Here is a 26,330-nt window from a genome sequence, read left to right as displayed (position 1 = left end):
GCTCCCATTTCATTGGGGGTAAGTTTATGACCCGGGGCATGTCCAGTGAGATGTGTGAATTAGCTCTGAAAATCTTCTACCTGATTTCCTGTCCTGTTTTAAGACAGTAAATTATGAAACACTTCTTGATAAATATTATCTCAGTTAGTAATTCATCTAAAATACAGCCTAACTGTAGCAGCTATAGATCTGTGAGAGAAATATGGTTTCTGACCAGAGTTGGATTTAAAAATCAAGGTCTCCCTACCTATACAGAGCGCACACCCCCCACCCCAATAATTAATATTGGGGTACTAGCTATGAGTTTATGTAATTAAGGCTTCTGTCATCCTACTTACTTCAGATTTTTTTCCTTAGCTAGATTTTTTTTAATGTGTTGGTGAAACAAAAGTTCCTTATATTCTCGGAAAGCGTATTATTTAGTTCTCCTGAGACTGGGTGTGTCCCCACCTATTCCACCCCTACCCAGCTAACCTCAGAGCCTGCTGTCTGTCCTTCAGAAACTTCATCTCTACCCTCTTTGCTACTCCCCAGAAAAACAGTCAAAGCACACGCCCAAATTTATTTTTATTGTGCATACATAGGAAACATGACCCTATCAAAAGAACAAAAAGACAAATGAGTCAAGTGTTACAAGAGGAAATGCATGCACAGACCTACTCCCAGTTCACTCCTAGCCACGGACTCTATGGGACTTCACACACCGGAAGTTGGCTTGGACTGGCTCCAAGCAGTGGGCACTGTCCACCGACAGCATGGGGAAACAGTGAGCAGGAAATATCACTGTAAGAGGAATTTCCACACACACTGACCACTGAGTGGGTTCTCACCAAGGTTCAAGGGAAAACAAAGTTTATCTCACACAAGCATGAATATAAAATAGTTGGGTGCTACCTAAATCATCCGGTCTCTTAAGATCATTTGCTATAAAAAAACCCCAAAAAACAGAATTTCATCGTGGACATGTGAGTGCCTACCTAGCTGTACCAACTCCAACTTGGGGCGCTTCCTCATCAGAACTGCAAAGGAAGAAACCGGAGCTGAAAATGCCAAACGAGGGGCCGGGAGGAGGAGAAACTTCTGGACCCGTGCAGTTATCCCGGGTTGTAAACAGCAAATGTTGTGCTTTGTTGTCTCATTCAAATCAAGGATTTGAGTGTGGGGAGGGACTGAAGTTGGGGACAGGAGTTCAGAGGTCACACTCGGCGGTCAAAAGCACCGGCAGCAGCATTTGTGTTCAGACTATTTCCAAGGTGCTCGTCTGAGTCCAAGAGTGTCCCATGGAGTCCCTGGGGAGACTCCCAGATTCTCCACCCTGACTCCTCACTCCTGCTCTAGCAGAGCTGGGACATGGAGACAAGGAGTGGGGAATGAAAACACTCAGTATCACTCGAGTGAGATGTCCTGATGCTCAAGTTCAATGACTGACAACCTCTCAAGAGGCTCTGATCAGTTCATTTCAAAAATAAGCACCCCACCCCCTCCCCGCCCCATTACTACACACACATGTCTCTGCTACGATGCTCTGCCCTTCCTATACACGACCCATCTGGTCTCAACCTGGGTTTAAGTACACGATGGTGGGTGTAACCTACGCAGAGGAGCAGAACTCCAGTCCCCTAACAATCCAGGACTACCTGTGACTCGAGGGCCAGAGAGGTTTCTGAGCCAGGTTTGCATTTCCAACCACATCTTTATTCTAATATTGATTAACTCGTCAGTGAAATCTATTTGGTCCTTTCGGAAGAGATCTATTTGCAGTCCCAGGGTTTTGTGTTCCTGTCTTTTTCTTAGCAAGCTCCTCCTCTGCAGAGCCTGGCATGCACCTGCTGAGATCAGTCAGCCAGGGCCCAGGCTTGCCCACCCAGGCTCAAGCCACTGGCTCTGCTCTGCTGGGACGCTTCTCTCCAGGGGCCGACGTGGCTTCCCAGCCGGATGTACCTCTCTGCTTTCAAAGTGTCCATCACAATGCACCGCCAGGCCTGCCTCAGCCGAGGGTGCAGAGATGCCTGGCTGTGATCACAGGCTGGAGAACTGTTGACACCCAGGAAAGACTCCGAGTCTGACGTCAGGGCGCGACTCCACACCACCTTCCCCAGATGCACAGCCCCATTTTCCCCCAGGTCAGGCCAAGAGCTCATGAAATGCAATGTCCAGTTTGACGCAGGAGGCAATTTCCCATGAATTTAAATACCTTCCCTTAGTGATTTTTGGGGAACGACAGACATCAACTTGGCCTGATTCTAGAGCCCCATCTCCCTGAGGTGCAGCACACCCAGTGCTCTCGCAGCCCTGGCGGTACCAAGGGCAGCGCTCTGGTCTTCAGCAAGAGAAGGAGAAGAGGGGGCTCAGAGGCTGCGCCCCGCCATCATTTTTGGAAGAAGAGACTGCTGGGTCTGCGGGCCTGCTTTCAGCCGGCAGCCTGCCGTGTGCGGGGTGCCTGGGCCACAGGCCCCCCTCACGTCCCCATGCACTCACCCGCACCGCCTGGCCTCCCGCCGGGGTCTCCCCGCTGCGGGCCTGGGCAGCCAGCTTAGGGGTCAACCCTCAGGACTGTCCACTCAGCCAGAGCGCAGATTATGTTGGAAACAGAAGCGACAGAGGAGACATGGGGTGAATTGAAATATTGGTCCTCCAAGGAAAACTGGAGAGGAAGCTGTGCTTTGAAGGTATCAAAAAGGAACTTGCCCTCAGTGGCTCATAAGACCTTTCCTGGAAGTGAGCAGTGATGGAGCGGGGAGAGCGAGCGGCAGCCTCGCCCTGCCTCCCGGCCGCGCCACGCAGGCAGGTGCGGGCAGCTCCCGGCTACTTGGTCTTCACCACCTGCTCGTATGGGGGTGGGGGCGTGTTGCAGTAGGAAGGGGGCGGTGGGTAGGCCGTGCTTCCCTGGGACGAGCTGGGCTGGACCTGGAAAGCCATCGCCACAGGGTTCCCAGCAGGATTCATCCCTGGTCCTCCGGGGTCGGTGTAATACGGCAGCCCCAGCGGCTGGGCTCCTGAAAGACAAAGAAGCAGATGGGAGCACGGCCTGGCTGGGCGCCCTGGTGAAGACCACGGCCCGGGCCATGCACTTAGCAGATGTGCATCGCGGGCTGACAAGCCCAGACACGGGAGGGCACCAGGGTGCAGGGGACGATGAAGGTGAGATGCTGGCCCAGCCTCCTGGAGCGGCTCCTTCACAGGGTGCAGATGGCCAGAAAGCACCTCAGTCCACGGGGGTGTCTGAGGGATGGAGGGATGATAGTGGTGTCAGGCGTGGTGGAGGCCAACCCACAGCTGAGGGACAACGAGAGGAGCTCTGCCAACACTTGGGGACATGCACCAAAAGATTACCAACACAGACGGCCCAGCAGTCCTGAGAGCCTGGAAAGCCAGGATGCAGAAAGGTAAGCCAACTTAGAACTGAGAGGAGGGCCTGGGGTTCCCAGCATCACAGGCACGCCCACAAGGTTCCCGAGAACAGGGTGCTGAAGTGTGAGCTCTCTGCTTACACCTGCTGGGTGACATTTCCTCAGGGCAGAGCACCTGGCATCCGGTGAACCAAATTCCCAGACAGGAAGACAACCTAGGGGCCTGAAGTCAGTGGGGTGCGTGGACAGGTCTGCGGGCTCTCCCCTGCCCTGGATGCTGCAGAAAGATGCCGCTCCCTTGTCTCAGGGAGAGGCTGTGGATGCAGGCTGAGCCCTGCTGCAGGCCGGGGTGCAGGACATAGGGGGCAAGAGCACATAGATGGTGACAAGAGGAAATATCTAGCCCTAACTCTCGTTTAACAGTAGAAATACCTGAGCTGCTGTGTTGATCCTATTTCTTGGATCTGCATTTCCTGATCATGTTGATAATGTGATAGAATACTGACTAAATAAAGAATCAAGAAAGAAACGATAGGCTCCAGGCTTTTCGTGGGCTTAGCTAAGCTCATCAGTGAATCAGATGTATCTGAGTTAGGCCTCATTCAACCCAGGGGATGCTCGGGCACCAGAGAGGTAGTGTCTGCCTGTATATCATGTGGGGTCTTTTTTTGTGCAGATCTCCCTCTGTCTGCTACAGTTTAACTGAATAAAGGTCAGATTGCTGGAAAGATGCCCACCAAAGTGTGCAGGATGTCTTGGAAATCTATAAATGTGCTGAAGGAGAGTATAGGACAGAAACACACAGGCAAAGCGGCATTCGAGGTGTCAGGAGGAGCTCAGCCAGCCACAGACGGACCTCGATCCGCTCCTCCTCTCAACAGGCTTGTAGTGGTGCGTCTTCCTGTTGCCAGGAGATGTCTGTTCAGAAGCCCATGACTAGCCAGGACCGTCCACTTTTCAAGGGCAGAGATAGTTTATTTATCTTTGAGTCTCTGTATACTTTATACAAATAAAAAGTTAAAGATAAAAAAGAGAGGCTAATGTAATAGTCTAGGAGAGACACAAGAAAACCTTTGACTATGAGACAAGAAATGAGCAGAGAACGAGGGGCTCAGGAGGTGTATCTGAGGATCGGGGACCAGCTGAGTGTGAAGACCATGGGGAGGAGAGGCCTGCCTAGGAAAGACCCCGGCTTCCAGTGTTGAGGAGGGGGCCCACCTGGCGAGAGAGGGGCCTGCAGGCGTCCGAGCAGCTCTGGGAGCCTCTGGTGTGGATGTGGCAGCAGAGACACGGCCGTGGCCACACTACCCAAGGAAGAGCGTGTGGAGGGCCAGAGGGCGACTGAGGGGAGGACCAAGACTGCTGACAGGAGAGACACAGGGGGTTCAGGTGGACGAGGAGGAAGCGGGGAGGCTGGGAGGGAAGTGGAGTGGTGAGGCAGGAGCTGTGTCACACGTGCTCCCCGAGGAGGACCCTCAGACTTCTGGCCAGTGGCCTCAGCACTGAGGCTGCCACAGAGGCCCAGCTGCTGGGGCAGAGAGCTGCTCCACGGTCAGCGGCAAAGACCAGAGAGGGGGCGGGTGTTGGCTAAAGGGGTGCAGGACAAGGGCAGGTGTTTTCCTTTTGTTCTTTAAAAAACTGTTTTAAATTAAGGTATAGTTGATTTAGGGCTTCCCACACGGCGCTAGTGGTAAAGAGTCTGCCTGCTAATGCAACAGACTTTAGAGATGCAGGAGATTCCCTGGAGGAAGTCATGGCAACCCACTCCAGTATTCTTGCCTGGAGAATCCCATGGACAGACGAGTCTGGCGGGCTATGGTCTATAAAGTCGCAGAGTCAGACATGACTGAAGCAACTTAGCACCCATGTGCTGTACTTAGTCACTCAGTCGTGTCTGACGCTTTGTGACCCCACAGACTGTGGCCTGCCAGGCTCCTCTGTCCATGGGATTCTCCAGGCAAGAACACTGGAGTAGGTTGCTATGCCCCCTCCAGGGGATCTTCCCCACCCAGGGATCAAACCACGGTCTCCTGCATTGCAGGCGGATTCTTTGTGGTCTGAGCCACCAGGGAAGCATGCATGCATAGTTGATTTAAAGGTTAAATTAGGTTTCAAGAGTACTACATAGTGACTGAAAATTTTTACAAATTATACTCCATTTAATGTTATTACAAAATAACAGCTGTATTTCACTGTGCTGTACACTATACCCTTATTGTTAGTTTTTTTAGACATTCTGTTCCTCTTAATCCCCCCCCCACCATGCCCCTCCGTCTGTCCCTCTCCCCACTGGGAACCACTAGTTTGTTATCTATGTCTGTGAGTCTGCATCTGTTTTGTTACATTCATCCATTTGTTTTAGTTTTTGGATTCCACATACAAGTAATAACATACAGTATTTGTCTTTCTCTGACTTACTTCACTAAGCTTATTCTCCAGGTCTATCCATGTTGTTACAAATGGCAAAATTTCACTCTTTTTTAATGGCTGAGTAATAGCCCATATTGTGTGTGTACACACACACACACACCCCAGGCCTTCTTAGCCATTCATTTGTTGATGGACACTTCGGTCAATTCCATATTTTGGCTACTGTACACAGAATATTGGGGTGCAGGTACTTTTCAAGTTAGTGTTTTCATTTTCTTTGGATGTTTACCCAGGAGAAGAACTGCAGGGTCATGTGGAAGCTCTGTTTTAATTTTTTGAGGAACCTCCATGCTGTTCTCCATAGTGGCTGCACCAATCTATATCCCCACCAATAGTGCACAAGGTTCCCTTTTCTCCACATCCTTGTCAACTCGGCCACGCTGACAGGTGTGAGGCGCTATCTCAGGGAGACTTTGATCTGCATTTCCCTGCTGCCTGCCCATGGTGAGCATCTTTTCATGTGCCTCCTGGCCATCTGCGTATCTTCTTTGGAAAAAGGTCTACTCAGATCCTCTGCCCATTTTAAAATCAGGTTGTATGGTTATTTGTTTGAGTTGTTTGAGCTCTTTATATATTTTGGATGTTAACCCCTTATCAGATATATGATTTGCACCTATTTTCTCCCATTCAGAAGATTGCCTTTTTGTTTTGATGATAGTTTCCTTCACTGTTAAAAGCATTTTAGTTTGATGTTGTCCCATTTGTTTATTTTTGCTTCTGTTTCCTTTGCCTTAGGAGACAGATTCAAAAAAATGTTTTCCTATGATTTATGTCAAAGATTGTCCTGCTTTTTGTTCTCTTCTAGGAGTTGTATGATTTCAGGGCTTACATTGAGATCTTTAATCCATTTTGAGTTTATTTTTATATATGGTATGTGTCAGGAAGCATTTAACAAGAGGCTTCCTGCGTGCTGTTTTGGATCTGTCAGGAATCCTCTGGCCCTTATTAATTCCTGAACATTCAGGAATTAAGAGGAGAGGCACGCCTTTCCCGGGGCTGAGGAATCCAGGCATTTCTCATTACAGTGATAAGTACCCTCTTCCTTCTTATGAAAAGGTGATTGTTTGCAACTCTCTCTTTGATAGGGATCGTCTTATGTTTTGTAAGTCTGGAATTTTAATCTTTATCTTTGCTGAGAATAACCACCTTGTAAGACAGTATATATGCCCACGCCATGTTGATTAAAACACCTTTGCGCCATCAGAGCTTGGGTCCCCGTGTCTTTCTTTCTGTCTGTCTGTCTATTCTTCCTGTCTTTCTCTCTCTCTCTATTTCTGGCTAATTCCTTGGAGCGTGGAGGCCCGCTGAGCTCACTTTCTTGCCCGGGCTTCTGAGCCCCTCTGGAGAAGGCGCACTGTGCCTTCACCCACTCGAGAAGGCGCCTGGTGCCTACATGCAGCAGCGCGAACCCTAAGAATAGGACTCTATTGGCTTTCCGTGTAAACCAGGGAATATCAGCCTCTTTCTCTCTCTTACTTTCTTATCGTCGACTCTGGACCACCACGTTCCGGTCCATTAGAGGACCAACAGGTATGAGAACATATTCTAATTGCATTCTTTTACATGTAGCTGTCTAGTTTTCCCAGCACCACTTATGGAAGAGACTGTCTTTTCCCCATTGGATATTCTCAAGACAGAAGTGTTTTTAAGGACAGGAAGTGCTTGAACATGTTTATAGAGTTAGGGACAGAAATATAGTAAAGAGAGGATTTCTAGGGAGAATATAAGCTCAATGAAGGTAGGGACCTTATATGCCTGGTTCAACATTTGAACCCCACTGTCTAGCAAAGAGCTGGCACACAGGAGGGCACCTAGTACCTTCTGTCAAATGGGCAGAGAGGAGCCAGAGGCAGGAGCTTAGAGCAGCAGCACGGGGGGCCCCCAGCTCCCTGCATGACGGAGGCCCAGGTGCTCAGACAGGCGGCCTGTGCGCTGCAGGCCACGGGGGGCTGGTGATTTGAGAGATTCCAAAGTCCTCAAAGAAGAGATGGTCACAGATGGTAGCAAAATGGTGTTAGAGAGTGGAAGAACCAACTGCTTTGGGATTCGGTGTGTGGTTTGGGATTCTTGGGACTGTAAGGACATAAAAGCGAAGGTCAGGAGCCAGCGGGACAGCAGGACCATCCCTCTAACTTACACAGGGCAGAATGTGGGGGAAGAGAACTAGCCCTTACATTCTGAAGGCTTATGGTAGATGGTTTAGTTAGAGAAAGAAAATAGAGGTCTGTGAAGAAGCGGAGTCAGAGGAAGACTATTTCTCCAGGAGACAGAGAGGAAAGGATCAGGAGATGTGAGTAAAACAACCACAGCCACACATCGCCCGGCTGTCTTCTCAAGTGCTAATGCCAATCTGCACTGCACCTCTATCACATGGGAAGGGCGTGGTGTCGGCAAAGCAAGGCTATTGCTATTGCATCCATGTTCTTGAAGACACTGAAGCTCAGCAAGACATAACCTGCCGAGGTCACACAGCTACATGTGGAGGCACCCGAATTGAACCGAGTCGTGTCCTGTGAAGCTGTGACACCTTCTCACAAGAGGGTGATGAAATGGGCCTCCCTCCAGCTGGAGAGGGACAGCAGACTATGGAAGGCTGGGGATACGCTAGACCTGCATTCTGAGCAGCATCCCAAGACTGCGGGCTTAGCTCAGGGCTGTCACCATCCAGGTTGCACTGGGCTGCGCTCCATCCCAACCTCACTGTGCTTCTCGACAGAGCTGAAGTCATTTTACTCCTTGGTGCCATCCTCTCTTTCCTCCTTGAGAGTCTGTGTGAGGTTTGAGAGGGAACCCTGGATTCAGCAAACATTAGTCAATTATAGCAGCTCCACCTGAGTGGAACCGTTCCACTGATGCTGCCAAGCTTTCCTCACAATGATCCTGCTGCCACTCCACCAAGCTCACTGGCCACTAACTGAGGAGGAGATGAGCCAGGCCAACCTTTTCTTGGGATGCAGAAGAATCTGGCTCGCCATAAAGAATGGAGTGGGAACGCAGGAGGGGCGATGACCACCTGAGAAAGACCAAGTGGCTCGCAAGCCCAGGGCCACCAGGTGCCCTCAGCTCTCCTAAGTGACTCCATCTGTTCCCTGTGTCAGTACAACCAGCTCAGCTCAGAGTGGGCTCCAGTGTTCCCTCCTCCACACACTGATCCCAAATTCCTCCAGCCACCTCCTCCAGCCAGCCTGCTTCTCAAGCTTTAGACAGGTTTCTCAAACACATTCCAGCGGACACGCAGCTCATCTTTCCACCCATGACTTGAATGTCCTGTCACCACAGCCACCGACTCACTCACAGGAGTGTGAGCTGAGTCCCTATACTAGGGATAAAAGGCCCTCCGTCCTCAAGTCCTTACCTATTTCAGTCTCATTTCCCACTGTCCTGCCAACAACCAGCTGCTCGTATCCTGCTCACCTCTCCCAGACCCACATCAGAAAGCAGTCCCTAGTGTTAAAACATGCAGATCCTCCTCCTGGAAAGTCTCGGCCCATCTTCACACCACCCTCACCACCCCCTCAGTGTCTCATCTGACTAATTCCCATTTATCTTTCAAGCCTCAGTTCAGAATCACAGCTCACTGACTATCACCATAATCCTGACTGGACTAGGACCCCTGTCCTCCTGGCACTCAGGAAAGAATCCACAAGTTGGGCACCACAGTAGTAGAATACTTTGAACTTCTGCACACAAGGGGAGGACTTAACTCACCTGGGAACTCTTAGAACCCAAGCCAGCATCTGGCAATGCGAAGGACATCCCATCCATGAGATAGATAAGCGATGGAAGAAGGGAGGGATGGTGCCTCTGCTCTGAACTCTGCCTCTGCTACACCGCGCTGAACATTTGAGGCAGCTTCGTGAGACATGCCTGTTTCTGATGTGACGTGAGGAACTGGCTGCACCAGCCCAGCAAGCCTGCATCAAGCCTCCCTGCTGCCCCTGAGGACAGAAGCGTTCGAAGGGATGACTCCACCTCCCCATCACGAGCGATGGGGGTAGGGGCGGGCTAGGGCTGTGGTCTTTGTACCAGAGAGGTACTGAAGGCATGTCTGGAACATTCGTGCACCATCACTCACACTGGAGGATAATGAGAAACAATGACAAGTGTGTCCAATTTAATTGGACAGTTAACAGTCTCAACACATGGGAATTGGAAGGATGGGGTTAAAACATCTGAGCATGGAGATGGAGAGGTGTTAGAATAGTAAAGAAACAACAATGGGAGGTGGATAAATTCTGTACTTGTCAAGAATATAAACCCTCAGGTGAACAAACACAGGGATGAAACTGCTAGAAAGACTGGTTGAGGGACAGACAGCAGGAGTGGAGAATGCACTCTCTTGGGGGAGCACGATGATCCTAGAGGGGGCATCGGCTGGCATGGAGGATGGGTGTGTCCCAGACGTTCACTACGCTTGCTCATTTGACTAAAGCAGAACTCCTGGCAATATACTGATGTGGCAGAATATCCAGGATCTCAGAGACACAGAGAGGAGACATGCTCAGTTTTGACTCATTCAGGGAGGTGGAGTGACGAAGAAAGAAGGCCAGGCAAGAATGCGTATGTGCCACAGATGAGAGAGATCATTTAAAAATGTCCCTCAAACATACACAGGATTCCATGGCACATGACTCTGGAGTCCAAAGCATTTTAAAATCATAATTCATCAATGGAGCAGAACAGGAAGCCCAGGAATAAACCCAGGCACCTATGGGCACCTGTGATCTGTGACACAGAAGGCAAGAATATACAACAGAGAAAAGACAGTCTCCTTGATAAGTGGCACTGGAATACTTGACAGTTACATGTACAAGAATGAAAAATAGAACACTACCTAATGCCATACACAAAAATAAACTCAAAATGGTTTAAAGACCTAAATGTAAGGCCAGACACTATAAAACTCTTAATGGAAAACAGGCAGAACACTCTTTGACATAAATCTCAGCAAGATCTTTTTTGACCCACCTCCTACAGTAATTAAAATAAGAACAAAAATAAAGCAATGGGACCTAACTTAACAGCTTTTGTATGGCAAGGGAAACCATCAACAAAATGAAAAGACAACCCTCAGAATGTGAGGAAATACTTGCAAATGGAGCAATGGATGAGGTATTAATCTCTAAAATATACAATGCAGCTCAATAGAAAAAGCCCAGTCAAAAAATAGCAGAAGATCTAAATAGACATTTCTCCAAAGAAGACATACAGATGGCCAACATCTCTAATTATTAGAGAAATGCAAACCAAAACTATAATTAGGTATCACTTCACACCAGTCAGGATGAACATCATTAAAAAATCTAAAACAATGCATGCTGGAGAGCGTATGGAACAAAGGGAGCCCTCCTGCACTGTTGGCGGGAATGTAAATTGGGACATCCAGTATGGAGAACAGAATGAAACTTCCTTAAAAAACTAAGAATAGAACTACCATATGAATCAGCAATCCCACTCCTGGGCATATACCCAAAGAAAACCATTATTCAAAAAGATACATGCACCCCAAAGTTTATAGCAGCATTATTTACAATAGCCAGGACATGGAAGTAACCTAAATGTCCATCAACAGAGGAAAGGATAAAGAAGATGCATTGCATATATACAATGGAATATTCAGTTGAGTTCAGTTGCTCAGTCATATCTGACTCTTCAGTTATAAAAAAGAACAGAATAATGCCATTTGCAACACAGATGGACCCAGAGATTGTCCTACTAAGTAAGTCAAAGACAAATACCATATGATATCACTTACATGTGGAATCTAGAAAAAGAATACAAATAAACTTATTTACAAAACAGAAACAGGGTTACAGATGGAGAGAACAAACACGGTTACTGGAGGTAAGGGAGGGGGAGGGATTAATTGGGAGATTGGGGTGCTATACATAAGATAAATAACCAATAAGGACATCCTCTATAGCACAGGGAATTCTACTTAATAATCTGTAATGGCCTATATGGGAACAGAATCTTAAAAAGAGTGGATACATGTATAATAGATTCAATTTGTTGTACAGCTTAAACTAACACAACTTTGTAAATTAACTATACTCCAAGAAAAAAATTTTTTAAATAAAAAATAATATAAAAATACCTCAAATCTTATTCTTTACCAAAGAGAATAATTTGCAAACTGAAACAGAGATTAAAAAATGAGAGAAAATGAAACTCCAAGATAATCAAGGGCTGGGTTTTGGGGAAAGCATTCACATGTCCTGGTTGACATAGTACCACAGTATTTTCAGTTCAGTTCAGTTGCTCAGTCGTGGCCAACTCTTTGCGACCCCATGAACTGCAGCACACCAGGCCTCCCTGTCCATCACCAACTCCTGGAGTCCACCCAAACCCATGTCCATTGAGTCAGTGATGCCATCCAACCATCTCATCTGTTCTGGGTTTTTGTTGCTGTTATTGTAGGCTGTCTCTGTGCAAGCAAAGGAAAAGCCTGAAGTATAAATTTAAGGTCTTCTTTGGTCTTTTCTGAGCCTTTCCCTGGGGATGTGCAGTCACTTGAGTAATTTTTTCTCCATATGAAGTTGTTCTTGAATGTTGTAGTCTTTAATTTCTGGCTCCCAAGAGGGGGAAAAGTGAAAAGCGAAGTTGTGTGGGGAAGGGCACCAGGCATTTACATCTCCTGGAGGTCACTTCAGCTGCAGGGAGAGGGGCTTGCAACAATGTGGGGCGGTGCCACAGTGGCTGCCCTCTCTTTAATAAGCAGCAGCAAACAGCAACCAGAGCACAGATCCCCGGTATCTGGAGGACAGGGTCCTTTTAGCTTCTGGCTCGTACAGGCTGCCCCAGGATCGTGGGCACAAGCTGCCTCCCCTGTGGCCTAGGGTGAGGGGTTAGGTAGCTGCTACTGTGCCAAGAGTTGGTAATGACCAAAAGTAACTTCAGTTTACCCTCTGAGTCTTCCCCTGGAAGTTCCAAGCCTTCACCAGACTTCTGACTACCAAAATAGTTACATCAGACAGATTCTGCCAGTACAATTTTTGTCTATGTGAGGGAAAAGAATTCTGGTGCTTCTGACTCCACCTTCTCCCCAGAATTCTCTGCCAATCATTGCTTTTTGATATAACTTGCTGTGTTAACAGCTTGCTCTGTGGTAGACTGATCCTTGGACATGGTAGTTTACTTCTTTGACACACTGTTTAATTCAGTTTCTCAAGATTTTTGCATTTATGCTCATTAAACATGATTCAGAAGAATTTTATTTTGGTGTTCATTTCCAAGTTACAGTAGCTATACAAAACAAGCTGTTTTGTTTTTTATATAATTTCTATAATTTTTCTACATTTCTATAATTCTCTATACTTGCAGTAATTCATAAGCACTGAAATGAGTTGTTTCTTAAAAAGTTTCAAAGATACCATATGAATTTAGAGCTGAAAGTTCACTCTCTGCAAACTTCCTCAAACTCTTGCTTGCTTTTTGGACCACTTAGATTTTCAATATTCTAATGCATCTTTGGTAACGTACATTTCTTATCTTACCAAATTTTCCATTTCAGGTGTACTTCTTTGTTATTTTTAATCTCCTATGGGTATGTAATGTTTTCACTTATGATTTCATATTTTCTTTATCTAGTTTTACCAATTAGATTTATCAGGGTGGGAATGGCATTGTCATTTACTTTTTAAAATTTACTGTATGTGTGTGTAGTTGATTTACAATGTAGGGTTAATTTCTGCTGTACAGCAAAGTTTTACATCCTTTTAATATTATTTTCCATTATAGTTTATTACAGAATATTGAATATAGTTCCCTGTGCTATACAGGAGCACCCAGGCGTTTATCCATTCTATTTACAATAGCTTGCATCTGGAAGTCCCAAAGTCCCACTCCATCCCTTCCCCATTCACTTCCCCCTTGGAAACCACAAGTCTGTTCTGTCTCTGAGCCTGTTTCTGTTTTGTAGATAACTTCACTTGTGTCATATTTTAGATTCTACATGCAAGTGATGTCATGTGGTATATGTCTTTCTCTTTCTGACTTACTTCACTTAGTGTGAGAAGTCCATCAGTGTGGCTGATAATGACCTTATTTCATCCTTTTTATGGTGGAGTGGTAGTGTATGTATGTACCACATCTTCTGTACCCATTCATCTGTCAGGGGACATCTAGGTTCTCTCCATGTCTTAGCTACTGTAAATAGTGCTCTGATGAACACAGGGTACATGTGTATTTTCCAATTATAGTTTTTTCTGGATATATATATTGGCAATACCATTTACTTTTATTGCTTTTTACAAAGCACTAACTTTGAGATCTGCAAATCAATTTTTCTCTTTGCTTTGATTAACTTACATTTTTTATCATGTTCGTCTTACTGCTTTTTGTGACTTTATTAATTTCTGAACCTCTTTTAAGGAGGGGGTCAGCTAACTTGCTTTCTAAACTTTTAAACAAAGAATAAGGCCATGAATTTAACTTTGAATGCCAGCTTACTTACACTGCCTATGTTTCTGTATTAATTTTTCATTGATACTTAATTAACTTGTTAATTCCATTAATACTTAATCCACATTGATAATTAAATAAACACTGAATGTTTACTATTTGCCAGCATGGTTATGAACACCTAGGACATAGCAATGATGAAAACGGAAATTCTCAAATCCTTATGGCACTTGCAGTTAAGAGAAATAAAAAAGATAAAAAGAAATGTATGTAGCATGTTACTGATGACAGTGCTAAAGATAAAAATAAAGTGGGGATAAAAAGGGAAAACAAAGAGAGTGCAATTTTTCACTGTTTGCAAAGGGAAGGTCTTTGGGAGGCGGAACAGCTAGAAATAAACGAAGGAGCCGAACCTGAGCAGATGTGTGGGGGAGAAGGGGAGGGAGGAGCTGCTACATGTACAGGGGCAGCAGGTGATGGAGAAGCAGCACGTGTGCAGGGGGAGGCAGGGGCAGATGCAGAAGGAGCCAGTGTGAAGGCGTCAGCACGGCAGTCTGCAAGTTCTGCGGAAAATCACAGAGCCCACGAGCAGCGAGAGTGGAACGGGGGCCAGGAGGACAGACGGCAGCAGACGTGGGTGAGAAGAGAGGGCAGGCGGAGGTGCGATGCTCAGTCAGAAACGGCCTGTGGCCACTGTGAGGGGTCTGATTGTGAACTGTGCTCTGACTCCTGTTTTCACCCTGCTTGCTCTTCTGGAAATCCGTAGACTGAAGTAGAGGCTGGGGGAGCAAGATGACTGGTTAGGAGGCCGTCTGAGTAGCTCCATTAGAGGTGCGGCTCTGGAGGCGGCGCTGGCGGACACCTGAGAAGGGCTCTGAGAAGCCGTGGAGCTGAGGTTCTCCCGACAGGAAGGTGGCGCGGGAGGTCTGCAGCGAGGGTGTGGGAGCAGGTCAGGACTTCAGGGTCTTCCCTCATCCTACCCTTCATTTACTTAAGGAGTAATTTAGGGGAGTATTCTTTTATTTCCAAGCGGATTAGAAGATGATTAATTTGCTCATTTATGTTGAATACATATTAGTAGCAGCAACTACTGCCATTCACTCTGAGGTCTCAGGCCCTGTGCTAAGCATGGTGTGGAATCATCTCACAGGCAGTCACCCTCGACGGTCGCCAAGAGCTCAGCCTCACAGTCCAGATGCTGAGGCTTTGCAGGATGGAGTCACTTCCCAGATGTGCCACAGGCACGGGTGAGAAATGACCCCAGACTGTCCTAGTCCAGACGCCAAGGTCTGTTGCTTCTGCTCTTGCAGACGTACTCAGACTTTCTTTGTTGTGGACAATTTGCTAAATTCTTTTGAATACTCCATTCATTTTTGTATTTTGAGCAGATTAATAACAATGCATTGACACTTGAGAGTTTCCATCATACTTCCCTATTTCTTGAGTTTTTGTTTTATGTACTTTGATGTCATTCAATATATGACTCAAGTTATATCCTCATTATCCAAAGTTATTTTTATCAGCATTAAAAAGATGTTCTTTTTCATACATATGTTATGACAATCATGGATTATTTCTTGGAAGATACACAAAATACTGGTCATACTGATCAGTCTGAGGAAGGGAGCAGGAAGGCCTGACCCTTTGCGTTTTCTCTTGCAAGGATCAGCCATCACAAAGATGCCCTCTTTTACTGCTTCTTTGGGAGGAGGGGAAGAAGTGAGTTGAAAGCTGTCTCTGTATTAGGTACCTGGTCTTTCAGGCTGACCTGTCAGGCTTTGTAGAGATTATATAGCTGAAATTCTGCCAACACAAAGATGAACACCAGGGCCCTCACATCCCACAAAAAAAGGCAAACAGCTTGTCTTCACAACTGAAGCAGCCCTGTGTGTGTTTCAACTTTGATTTGGAGGGTAATTTAACTGTCAAAACATACTTCCTACTATTTCCATTCTCCTTCAGTTTGCATCACTTATTCAGGCCACTACCATCACTTGCCTAGAGAATCCCAAGGACAGAGCAGCCTGGCGGGCTACAGTCCATACGCAGGGCTGCAAAGAGTTGGACACGACTGAAGTGACTTAGCATGCACACCACACCATCACTGCAGGTTGACAGATTTAGTACATGATTGGGGTGCCAGAACAGTCAGAAAACCATCAACAAGCTCACTAATGGAAAGGAAAAAAAGTATCTCCCAAGGGGAATACTCCATCTACTTCTAAGTGTTTTAAAAACCAGCACCAGTCATATGAAAGGAAACCACTGTTAAGGACAGTTAACACTGCTAAACCATATTAACATCACAGATGTCATTACCGACTGTTTTCTCCAGTCTTTATGCACCTGTGTCATCACACATGGGACCACTCTGTAACAGAGTGCTCACCCTCCTCCCTAAATGCAGCTTCATGCTTGTCCTGCCGCAGTTCCACAGCCCTCATCTTGACTGTCAATTTGAGTGCCACATAATATGCCATAAAGAAGAGAGACCATAACATCATCATCTTTTTCTTTGTGGCCCCAAACCCTCTCCCCACATTGTCTCAAGTGCACAAGTTCAGGCCCTGCTCAGATCACCATGAAATCCAGCCCTACTCTCCTCCGGACCCACAGTTCCGCTGTAGCCAAGGTTTTACATTCTTCCCACTGTTCTAAACGTCCTCCAGTTTTATTGAAGTATTACTGACATATAACATTGTATGGCATAATGATTTGGTAATCATGTACATTGTGATTACCACAAATGAATTATCACCCATCATCTCATAGTTAGACATTTTTTCCCCTTGTGATGAGAACTTTTAAGATCTACTCTCTTGCCAGCTTTCAAATATACCCATGGCCACTAGGCTGTGTTTGTCACTGCCAGTCAGCCAGTGTTTTCTGAATGAACAAAGTCCACCTTTCCTCAGTACCCAGAAGGGCATATCCAGGACCCTGCCAGGGGCGTGGGAGGAAGGTGAAGGCTCTTAGGGAGCTCTAACCGTCTCCAGCCACACTCTGGCCACCTCTGGACACAAGACAATAACTGGGACCGCTTTTCTTTATGCAATTTCATTTTGCAGACAAGGCAAAGAGACGTGCCCACCCCAGGCCCAACAGACCTCAGTCCTTCTGGCGCCCCATCCAGGTGCCTCTCCCCAGTCCCCAGACCAGCTTCGCTGCACGCCTCTGCTCTCCATGCTGGCAAAGGCCCTAGTGAGCTGCCTCTCACAGGTAGCTTCAAGCTTTGTTTCTTTTGGTTTCTGGGTGCTCCTGAAGCCCCACCTCATCACCTCAGCTTTCATATCTAGTTAGCCAGTCTCTTTCCACCTAGTCCTGTTCCAACACACAGCACTGCCATAGGACCGTGAAGCTGCCACGCCCCACCCCAGTTTTGATCATCTTGATCACGTGCAGGTCTCTGCTCTTCTGTACTCAGCCTTGTTGGGCTGGGGAGCTGGTCCTGCTGAAACACTTCCATGTGCCCCTCTGCATGCAGGACGAGTGTGCCCTCCCTCAGCCCTCCAGGGCAAGAGTACTGGTTCCTTAAAACTTGCCTTTTGAACACAACTCTTAGGGCAGAGTTGTGGTGTTGCTGTGGTATTGCTGTGGTGGTGGAGAAGACTCTTGAGAGTCCCTTGGACGGCATGGAGATCCAACCAGTCCATCCTAAAGGAAATCAGTCCTGAATTCATTGGAAGGACTGATGCTGAAGCTGAAACTCCAATCCTTTGGCCACCTGATGCGAAGAACTGACTCACTGGAAAAGACCCTGATGCTGGGAAAGATTGAAGGCAGGGGGAGAACGGGATGACAGAGGATGAGACGGTTGGATGGCATCACCGACTCAATGGACATGAGTTTGAGTAAGCTCCAGGAGTTGGTGACGGACAGGGAAGCCTGGCATGCTGCTGTCCATGGGGTCGCAAAGAGTCGGACATGACTGAATGACTTAACTGACTGAACTCACTTAAGGCAGAAATTCTCTGGAAGATAATTCCTGGGTATTCCCAAGCCTTAAAAAAAAAAAAAAAAAAAAAGAAGAAGAAGAAGAAGAAAACTTGCCTTTTCTTCTTCATGAATAAGCACAACCCACCAGAATCTACTTCCCCTCCCCTAGACCAGCAGCAGAGGGTAAGCAGAGCCCCTGGCAGATGGGCAGGTGCACCCCGTGCTCCCTTCGCTGATCTCATCTCCCTCCACACCTGCCAGGCTCCTCCAGGGCCTGAGCGCCTACCTCGTGGGGTCAGCACGCCCGTCAGCGCAAGGCTGCCTTCCCAGTCTGCCCCCACGGCCTGCCCTTACTACCCCCCACCCCACCAAAGCGCACAGCTGAAACCCACCCATGGGAAGAGGTGGGTCTTCAGGCCCCATTAGAGAAACTAAGAGATCCTATTTTTTCATCATTATCACTGATTGTAAAAAATCGAGTAAATTCTTCCCAAACACCCCACTATTAACTAAGGACACAGCCCTGGACCTGGTGGTGAAAGAATGGGAACTGTATACTTCCATGGAACAAAACGAGCCTTCCTATGATGCTCTGGTACATTTGGGACTGAACATTTCATGCTGCACATATGGAGGAGGATGGTAGGTCCCTGCAGGCTCCCACACCAGCACCTCCCAGCAGAAGGTGGGGCCCCTCCCACAGGCCCCACAGGTGGCTGCATTATGAGATGGTAGCGGAGGAGAATTAACAGCCCCCATTTCTCTGAATGCCTCGAACTGCAGGGTAGAATCGGGCCAAACTGAACTACCAGAGAAGTGGGAGACACTCTGCTGGACCCTTGATTGTGACCCCCCGTCTCCCCAGGGAGAGTCAGGATTGTTGATGTGGCGTCTGTGCTGCATTAGACGCCTATGTCCGCCTCGCCTACAAGAGCACCAGCCCTTGATGCCGAAATTGTGGGACTGACTAGAGCTGTCTGGACTCTGAGGCTCAGAAGTCTCAGTGGGCAGACACGTGAAAAGCTGGCAGCAAATGAAGGCACAGGGCCCTTGCTGGCTGCTCCTCAGTCTCCAGCCCCTCCTGCCTACTTCCTCTTAAATATACTTCCACTCTTCGGTTCCTTCCATCCATACACCAGACTGTGCCTCCCATTCACGTGGCTTGCCAGCATCGGGAACTTTCTCTGCACACCTCTCATCACACAGTGACTGTACTTGTGCAATGACACGGTGTTCCACACACGGTTGTGCGAAGCCTACAGAGCACAGTGGGGTGAGCGAGGGCTGGAACCCAGGCTGCGGTCTGCAGTCCCAGGCACCTGCAGCACCTGAGCGGGTGGGAAGTAAATATGGATTGATTGAGGCTGCAAGTGTGGCCGTGGCAAATCCCTGCCCCAGGCTGACCGTTCACTCAGCTGGCAGATGTAAATCAGCTTGGTGCCTGAGACATGAGTCCTGGCACTCAGGACCCAGCCCAGTGAGGACCCCAAAGTATACATAGAGATTAAAGCTCACCATGATACAGGAAACCCTAAGGACTCCAACAAAAAATATTAGAGATAACAGACAAACACAGTAAAGTGGCAGGGTACAAAATCAGTACACAAGCGTCACTGTTGTTTCTATACACTAACAATGAGCTAGCACACAGAGAAACTAAGAAAGCAATCCCATTTATAATTACAAGAGAAAGAATAAAATACCTCGGAATAAATTTAACCAAGGAGGTAAAAGGCCTATGTAAGACACTAATGAAAGAAATTGAAGATAACACAAAGAAACTGAAAGTATCCTATACTCATGGATTAGAAGAATCAACACTGTTGAAATGTCCATGTTACCTAAAGCAACCCACAGATTCAATGCAATCACTATTAGAATCCCGATGACATTTTTTATCACAGAAATAGAACAAAAAATTCTAAAATTTATATGAAACCCAAACACCCTAAATAGCCAAAGCAATCCTGAGAAAAAAAAAGGAACAAAGCTAGAGGTATCACACCCCCTTACCCCCGATTTCAAATGATACTACAAAGCTATAAGAATCAAAAGAGCACAGTACTAGCAGAAAAACACACACAGAGATCAATGGAACGGAATTAAGAGCTCAGAGATAAACTCACACAGACACAAACAATTAATTTACAAAAAAAAAAGATGAAAAACATGCACTGAAGAAAGGACAGTCTCTTCAACAAATGGAGTTGGGAAAACTGAACAGCTACATACAAGAGAATCACACTAGACCACTATCATATACCATACACAAAAATTTACTCAAATGGATTAAAGACTTGATTATAAGACCTGAAACCATACAATTTCTAGAAGAAAATACAGACAGTAAGCTCTGTCATCAGTCTTAGCCCCATCTTTTTGGACATGTCTCCTCAGGCAAGGGAAACCAAAGCAAAGACACACAAACACACAGTGAAGGAAACCATTGTCAAAACAAAAAGGCACCCTTCTGAATGGGAGAAAATATTTGCAAATCATATATCTGATAAGGGTTAATATTCAGGACACAAAGAATTCTTACAACTCAACAACAAAAACCCAAACAACCTGATTAAAAATAGGCAGAGGATCTGAACAGACTTTTTCCCAAAGAAGATATCTAGATGGCCAAGAGGTACATGAAAAGCAGCTCAACACCACTGACCAAGGAATGCAAATAAAACCATAAAGAGCTGTCACCTCACACCTGTCAGAGTGGCTGTTACCAAAAATAAGAAACAAGTGTCAACACTTGTTGACAAGGATGTGGAAAAAAGAGGACCCCATGTACTATCTTAAGCAGGAGAACAGCATGACCTATGTGCTTCTTTTGTCCCCAAAGAACTTTCTGGTGGCAACATGGACGACAGAGGAGAACTGGCAGAGACTAGTGACTGGAAAATCTTTAGTAGGCATTGCTCAGGGGTGAGGTAAGACTCTGAAGGAAGGAAGACTTGTAGGATTGATGACATATTTATTATAGGGGGACTGAGGATTCCAGTCAGAAAGACGTGCGCACTGCAATGCAGAAAGAGGCGAGGATGAGGAGAGCGGGTGACAGGCTGCAGGGCCTCTGTGTTTGGAAACTGAGAGGCTGTGGACACTCCGTGGGAGCTGTGCGCCCTAGGCCAGCCCAGGCCTGACACCATGGGCCGAGCACACACAGTATCTTGATCTCTGGCCACATGGGACACTAAAAATCCATGTCATGAAGGCAGAAGGAAAAGGAAATTCATTAGTCTTTTACCCACTTCTCTGATCTATTGTCTGCTTCTTGAAAAAAGAAATCAAAGGCCCCCAAAGTCAGACTAATCCTGATAAAATTTAGGTTTGACCTCTCATTTTAAGTGAAAATTTCCACTTTGCCATATGTTGGAGCAGATCTGAAACTATATAAACATTTCAAAATAGGAAAGAATAAAAATCCACTTATGCATGAAAAGTGGTACTAACCTTGAGAGAAAGTTTAAGGTACAACAACCCCTGAACTGTTGTGAAAAATACATATTCAGATTTTTAGCAACATTTTAAACAATAATAAAGTTGATTTTTTTTTTAAATCCCAGAGAGTACCTGGTAGAATAAAACTATAAAAGAACAGATGAGCAAATGACCATCCCCGTATCTCTGTCTAAAGCACAGAGAGATAGCGAGCTCTTGTCACACTCAGTCTCCAACTTCTTTTTCCTTTGAGGTTTGATTGACATACAAAAAGGTGAACACATTTAATGTCTACAACTTGATGACTTCAGAAATAAAAATACACTGTGAAGCCATCACCACAATATCTGCCATAAACCTATGGATACCAAGAGGGGAAGTGGGATGTGGGGTGGATTGGGAGACTGGGACTGACTCCGCGATGCATGGGATGGCTACTATGAATAGTGCAGGGAGCTCTACGTGATGCTCTGTGGTCACCGAGATGGAAAGGCAGTCCAGAAGGGAGAGGATATGTGTATACATTTGGCTGATTCACTTTGCTGTAAAACAGAAACTAGCACAACATTGTCAAGCAACCATCCTTCAATGCGGAAAAAGAGATCTCCACTTTTAGCAAATTTGTGAGTATATGATAGTGTTATTAACTACAGGCCTCACTATGTACAGCAGACCTTATGGCTTACGTTATAGACCTGAACTTCTGTAAAAACCCAACCAGAACTTGCTCCTGGAACTCCGACTCCCTCTGCAGTGTGTGAGGAATAGAGAAACCCTGCCCCCGACCCTCAAGGCACCAGGGAGCCATGCAGCCCCCAGCCCACCACACGGCGAAAGACGGGAGCTCCAGGGGCATGCCCCGCAGAGCCCCTCGCACACCCCCTCCTCAAGTGTACTCTCAAAACAAGGAACCGGCCTGTGTCCCCGGGGAAACTGGGAGTCACCCACTACAGTGTGTCTGAGTTTAGACAGTTAAAGCAGGGTTTTACAAGAATTAAGAAACCACGAATTCTTTTTGACCTTGGGGCACCACTCTGGGTAATGTTCCATAAATAGGCCGAATGTAACTTGTGCAAAAATGTGTATAGCGGCAGAATTAGCAAGTACTCATGATACTAATAAACACACAGTACATGCTTACTGAGTGAAGCAATAAAGAGCAAAACAAAAGAAAACAAATGACCAGCAATGACAGACTAAGCTAATTATCATTTAGTAACATGATTAATGGGCTTCTCTGGTGGCTCAGGCAGTAAAGAATCTGCCTGCAATGCAGGAGACCCAGGTTCGATTCCTGGGTCAGGAAGAGTCCCTGGAGAAGGGCATGGAAATCGACTCCAATATTCTTGCCTGGAGAATTCCATGGCCAGAGAAGTCTGGTGGGCTACATTCCATGGGGTTTGCAGAGTCAGACATGACTGAGCATGTCTAACTAACATGTTAGTTATGTTAGCATAACTAACACACACACACAAGGTGATTAATATTTAGTCCAGAAGCATTAAGAATGGCAAGAATATTACACTTTCTACATAAAAATTTATATGTGAAATAATTTTTGAGAAAAAAGAGAAAACAATGTGCATACATGAACCACAAATGCATGTATGTGTGCATGCTCAGTTGTGTCTGACTTTGCGGCCCCAAGGACTGTAGCCCATGAGGCTCCTCTGTCTACAGGATTCTCCAGACAAGAATACTGGAGTGGGCTGCTATTCCCTTCTCCAGGGGACCTTCCCAACCCAGGGATCTAGCTGATATCAACTGTGTCTCTTGTATTGCAGGCAGATTCTTTACCACTGAAACCTGGAAAGCCCCCATGAACTGCATAAATGTGCATAAAAGATGCACCAATAATAAGGTAAGAATATGAGGTGACAGACATATAATACAACAGACAGTGAATTTCTTATGAAGGAATGAATGTGGCCTGAAGTTTTCTTTCAGCATAGTCCGTGGCGGGGCCCTGAGCAAATGCTTACAGAGGACATGTACACTGCAAGGAGGACAGACAAGGGCAGAGGGCTTGGCTGACCTGGAGTGGGGTTTTGGGGCTGCCTGGTGTAGGACACGTTGAAGGCCGGCTCCTCAATCAGCGGTGGTGGGTACATGCGCCTCCGGATGAAGAAGCCGGCTCCACAGCAGAAGAGCACACCCATCATCAGGAGGAACCTGGGTGAGAGCACAGGGTGAGGCCTGGGCACAGGCCCAGGCAGACGGCAGGGCTCCCCTGGCTGGTCCTACCTGGCCGCTGGCCCCAGGAATGGTCCCAGTGGAGGAACCAGGGAGACACCCAGCCAGCAGAGCTCTGGGAGCCCCTGGCTGGAGGCCACTAGCATGGAGAAGCTCTCAGAGTGAACATTTTGCCTCAAAAGCTCCAAATGGCTATTGGCCTCAAAGGGTTGGTACAGTTTTTCCCTGTCCATGGTCCTGACCTCAACTCAACATTTAATCAAAACAGAAGATGCCTTTTCAATCCTGCTTGAAGACTACTGCTGGTTCTCACTGTCCTCATCCCCCCACCCCATCAGTTTTCTTTACTGTTAAAGCGAGAAGAGTAAGCATGGGATCCTTTCTAACAGTTTCCTCTCCTTTATTATATGAACATCTATAAAAAATTTTTGAAGTGCCCTTTCTAGAGCACATCTTAATTTTAGAGAAACTATAGGAATAGAGAAAATACTCATAATTCATTTTAAAAGCTGTTTTTAAATCTCTAGGTTCTGAGTATGGCTGGACCTTCTATTGTGACCCCACAGTCTAACGGACAAGAGCTGACTCCTTGAAGGATCAGATGTTTGTCGAAATCATCTGAGGATTCTCAGTGACTGTTGGATCACTGGCATTCGATAAAAAATGAACGAATGGCACTTCCCATCTCACTGCAGCATTCACCTAGTTTTTCTAGAAACAGGGGAAATCATTTTGAGCAGGTCCAAGTTGACTGTTCCACACAGACATAGCTGAGAAACTTGTCCATCTCTAAACGGACGTGAGATGGGACTCACAGAACCTGCCAGAACCTCACACAATACACACATTCTTGTGAAGGATGCACTCATAGCAGAGCTGGCCATGTCCTGGTCAAAGGCCCCTGTCCACACACGAATGTAATTTAAGGAAAGACTAGACAATAAAGGTTTTGAAAATATGAACACGATATTAAGAGCTAAGGCTGTTAATCAATAAGTATTTACCAGACACCATGGAACGCTGAGAAGGAACCAAGATGAGGGGCACCAGACAGGAAATGATTCAGAAGAGGACTAAAACCGTGGCTTCCTAATCTTTCGTCTAATTCATTATTAATCCAACAAAATTTCTGAAGCACCTGCCAGGCTCCCAGCACCAGTCTTTGCATTTCCTGCCAGGCTCCCAGCATCAGTCTTTGCATTATAAGGGGTAAGACAGGTGGGGCCTCATCCTCACTGAACTTGAGTTGTCATAGGAGAGGAGGACAGTAAGCAACAAAGTAACAAAATTATTTATTTACAAGTCTGATGGTGCCAGGAAAGAAGAGGAAGGGTGCAACACAGGTTGGAGGGAGGAATTCATATAACACACAGCCGTGTTCATCATTTCAAGGGTACAATTCAGTGCAACAAGAGGTTTAATGAGGGTATCTGCCAGACTAAGGGAGATCACAAAAGCTTCTTTTCCTTCAAGGCAATCTCTGAGCTGAATTCTGAATGATGGAAAGAGACAAACTGAAGGGAAGTGAAGATGTCTCTGGGTAGAAAGGAACTATATAGGTGCCCCAACAGGAAAAGTTGGGTGGGCGAGAGGCCTAAAGAGGACAGCTATGAGCTGCAGATGGGGAAGGGGTTAGAGGGGTGCAGTCCTGGGGAGCAGGAAAACCCCAAATAGTGCAAAACAAAGCCCCTACTCCCAAGTCGGAAGCTGGAATCTAAAATGGGCAACTTCGTCTGGACTCCATGATAGCCTTACATTCAACCCTGGGTCCAACTGTAAATATCTGAGCAGAAATGCAAGGCACACGGAGGTGACTGTGCATGAGGGTTTACACCCCTGCTCACTCCCAAAGGTCCAGGCTCCCTGTGTTGGACACGCAGAAACCATGAGAGTTCTTGGTCTCTTCCATGAGATAACCCAAAATGATAGTTTTGGCTTATCTGTCAACTGGAATGGGCTTCCCTGATGGCTCAGTTCGTGAAGAATCTGCCTGCAATGCAGGAGACCCCGGTTCAATTCAAATGGAATACACGTTTTCCGAGACAAATGTAAGTGATATGCACCTCACAGCGTGGACTGCTAGAGAACAAGTGGGTGCAAGCAAACAAGAGCACAGTTGCGGTAGCAGACCCACTCCTGGCTCCTGGAGCAGCCATCATCACATTGCTCCTTACCGAAACAGCAGTCGGAGAAGAGAGGGGCAGGGGAATGAACTTCTGGTAGCAAAGAGGAAAGGGGTGTCAAGGTAAGAAAAGCAATTCTCGAAGTTCTCTGTCATTGCTGAGCAGGTATGGGGAGCATTCCTGGGATTAAGAGAGGAAGTTTGTGCCTTTTCTATCATTAAAAGTAACCCGGCTTCTTCAATTCAGTTTGTTTTTGCAGTCTCTTCCTGCCCTCCTCCCCAGTGGTTTGCAGGTCTTAGGCAGCAGCAGAGCCTCCCTGGGCCCGAATGCCCCACTCTGCAAGCGCCCCACGGCAGGCAGCACTACCTGCCAGACTGCACTCTGTCCCAGTGTGCTTGCCAACTAGACACCGTTCCTACTCCTGGGGCCTGCATTAGACTACCCTAGGTAAGGA

At 46.7% G+C, this 26,330-nt stretch overlaps 1 protein-coding gene across 2 annotated transcripts in view; it reads right to left on the bottom strand.

Annotated features, from left to right (window-relative positions):
* Positions 1 to 550: 550 nt before the first annotated feature.
* The window catches only part of VOPP1 (VOPP1 WW domain binding protein), a 146,569-nt gene continuing 120,789 nt past the window's right edge, over positions 551 to 26,330 (bottom strand). For both annotated transcript variants that reach the window (XM_043442414.1, XM_043442416.1), the window contains exons 4-5: positions 23,596 to 23,732; positions 551 to 2,996 (exon numbers count right to left, since the gene is read on the bottom strand). In XM_043442414.1, coding sequence (XP_043298349.1) covers positions 2,806 to 2,996; positions 23,596 to 23,732 — 328 coding nt within the window. In that variant the 3' untranslated portion in view covers positions 551 to 2,805. The remainder of the gene's footprint in view (positions 2,997 to 23,595; positions 23,733 to 26,330) is intronic.

Source organism: Cervus canadensis, chromosome 22, assembly GCF_019320065.1.
Source record: "Cervus canadensis isolate Bull #8, Minnesota chromosome 22, ASM1932006v1, whole genome shotgun sequence".
In the NCBI taxonomy this organism is placed as follows: domain Eukaryota; kingdom Metazoa; phylum Chordata; class Mammalia; order Artiodactyla; family Cervidae; genus Cervus; species Cervus canadensis.
Note: the sequence above shows the minus strand (reverse complement) of the source record. Positions and strands in the feature narration are given on the sequence as shown.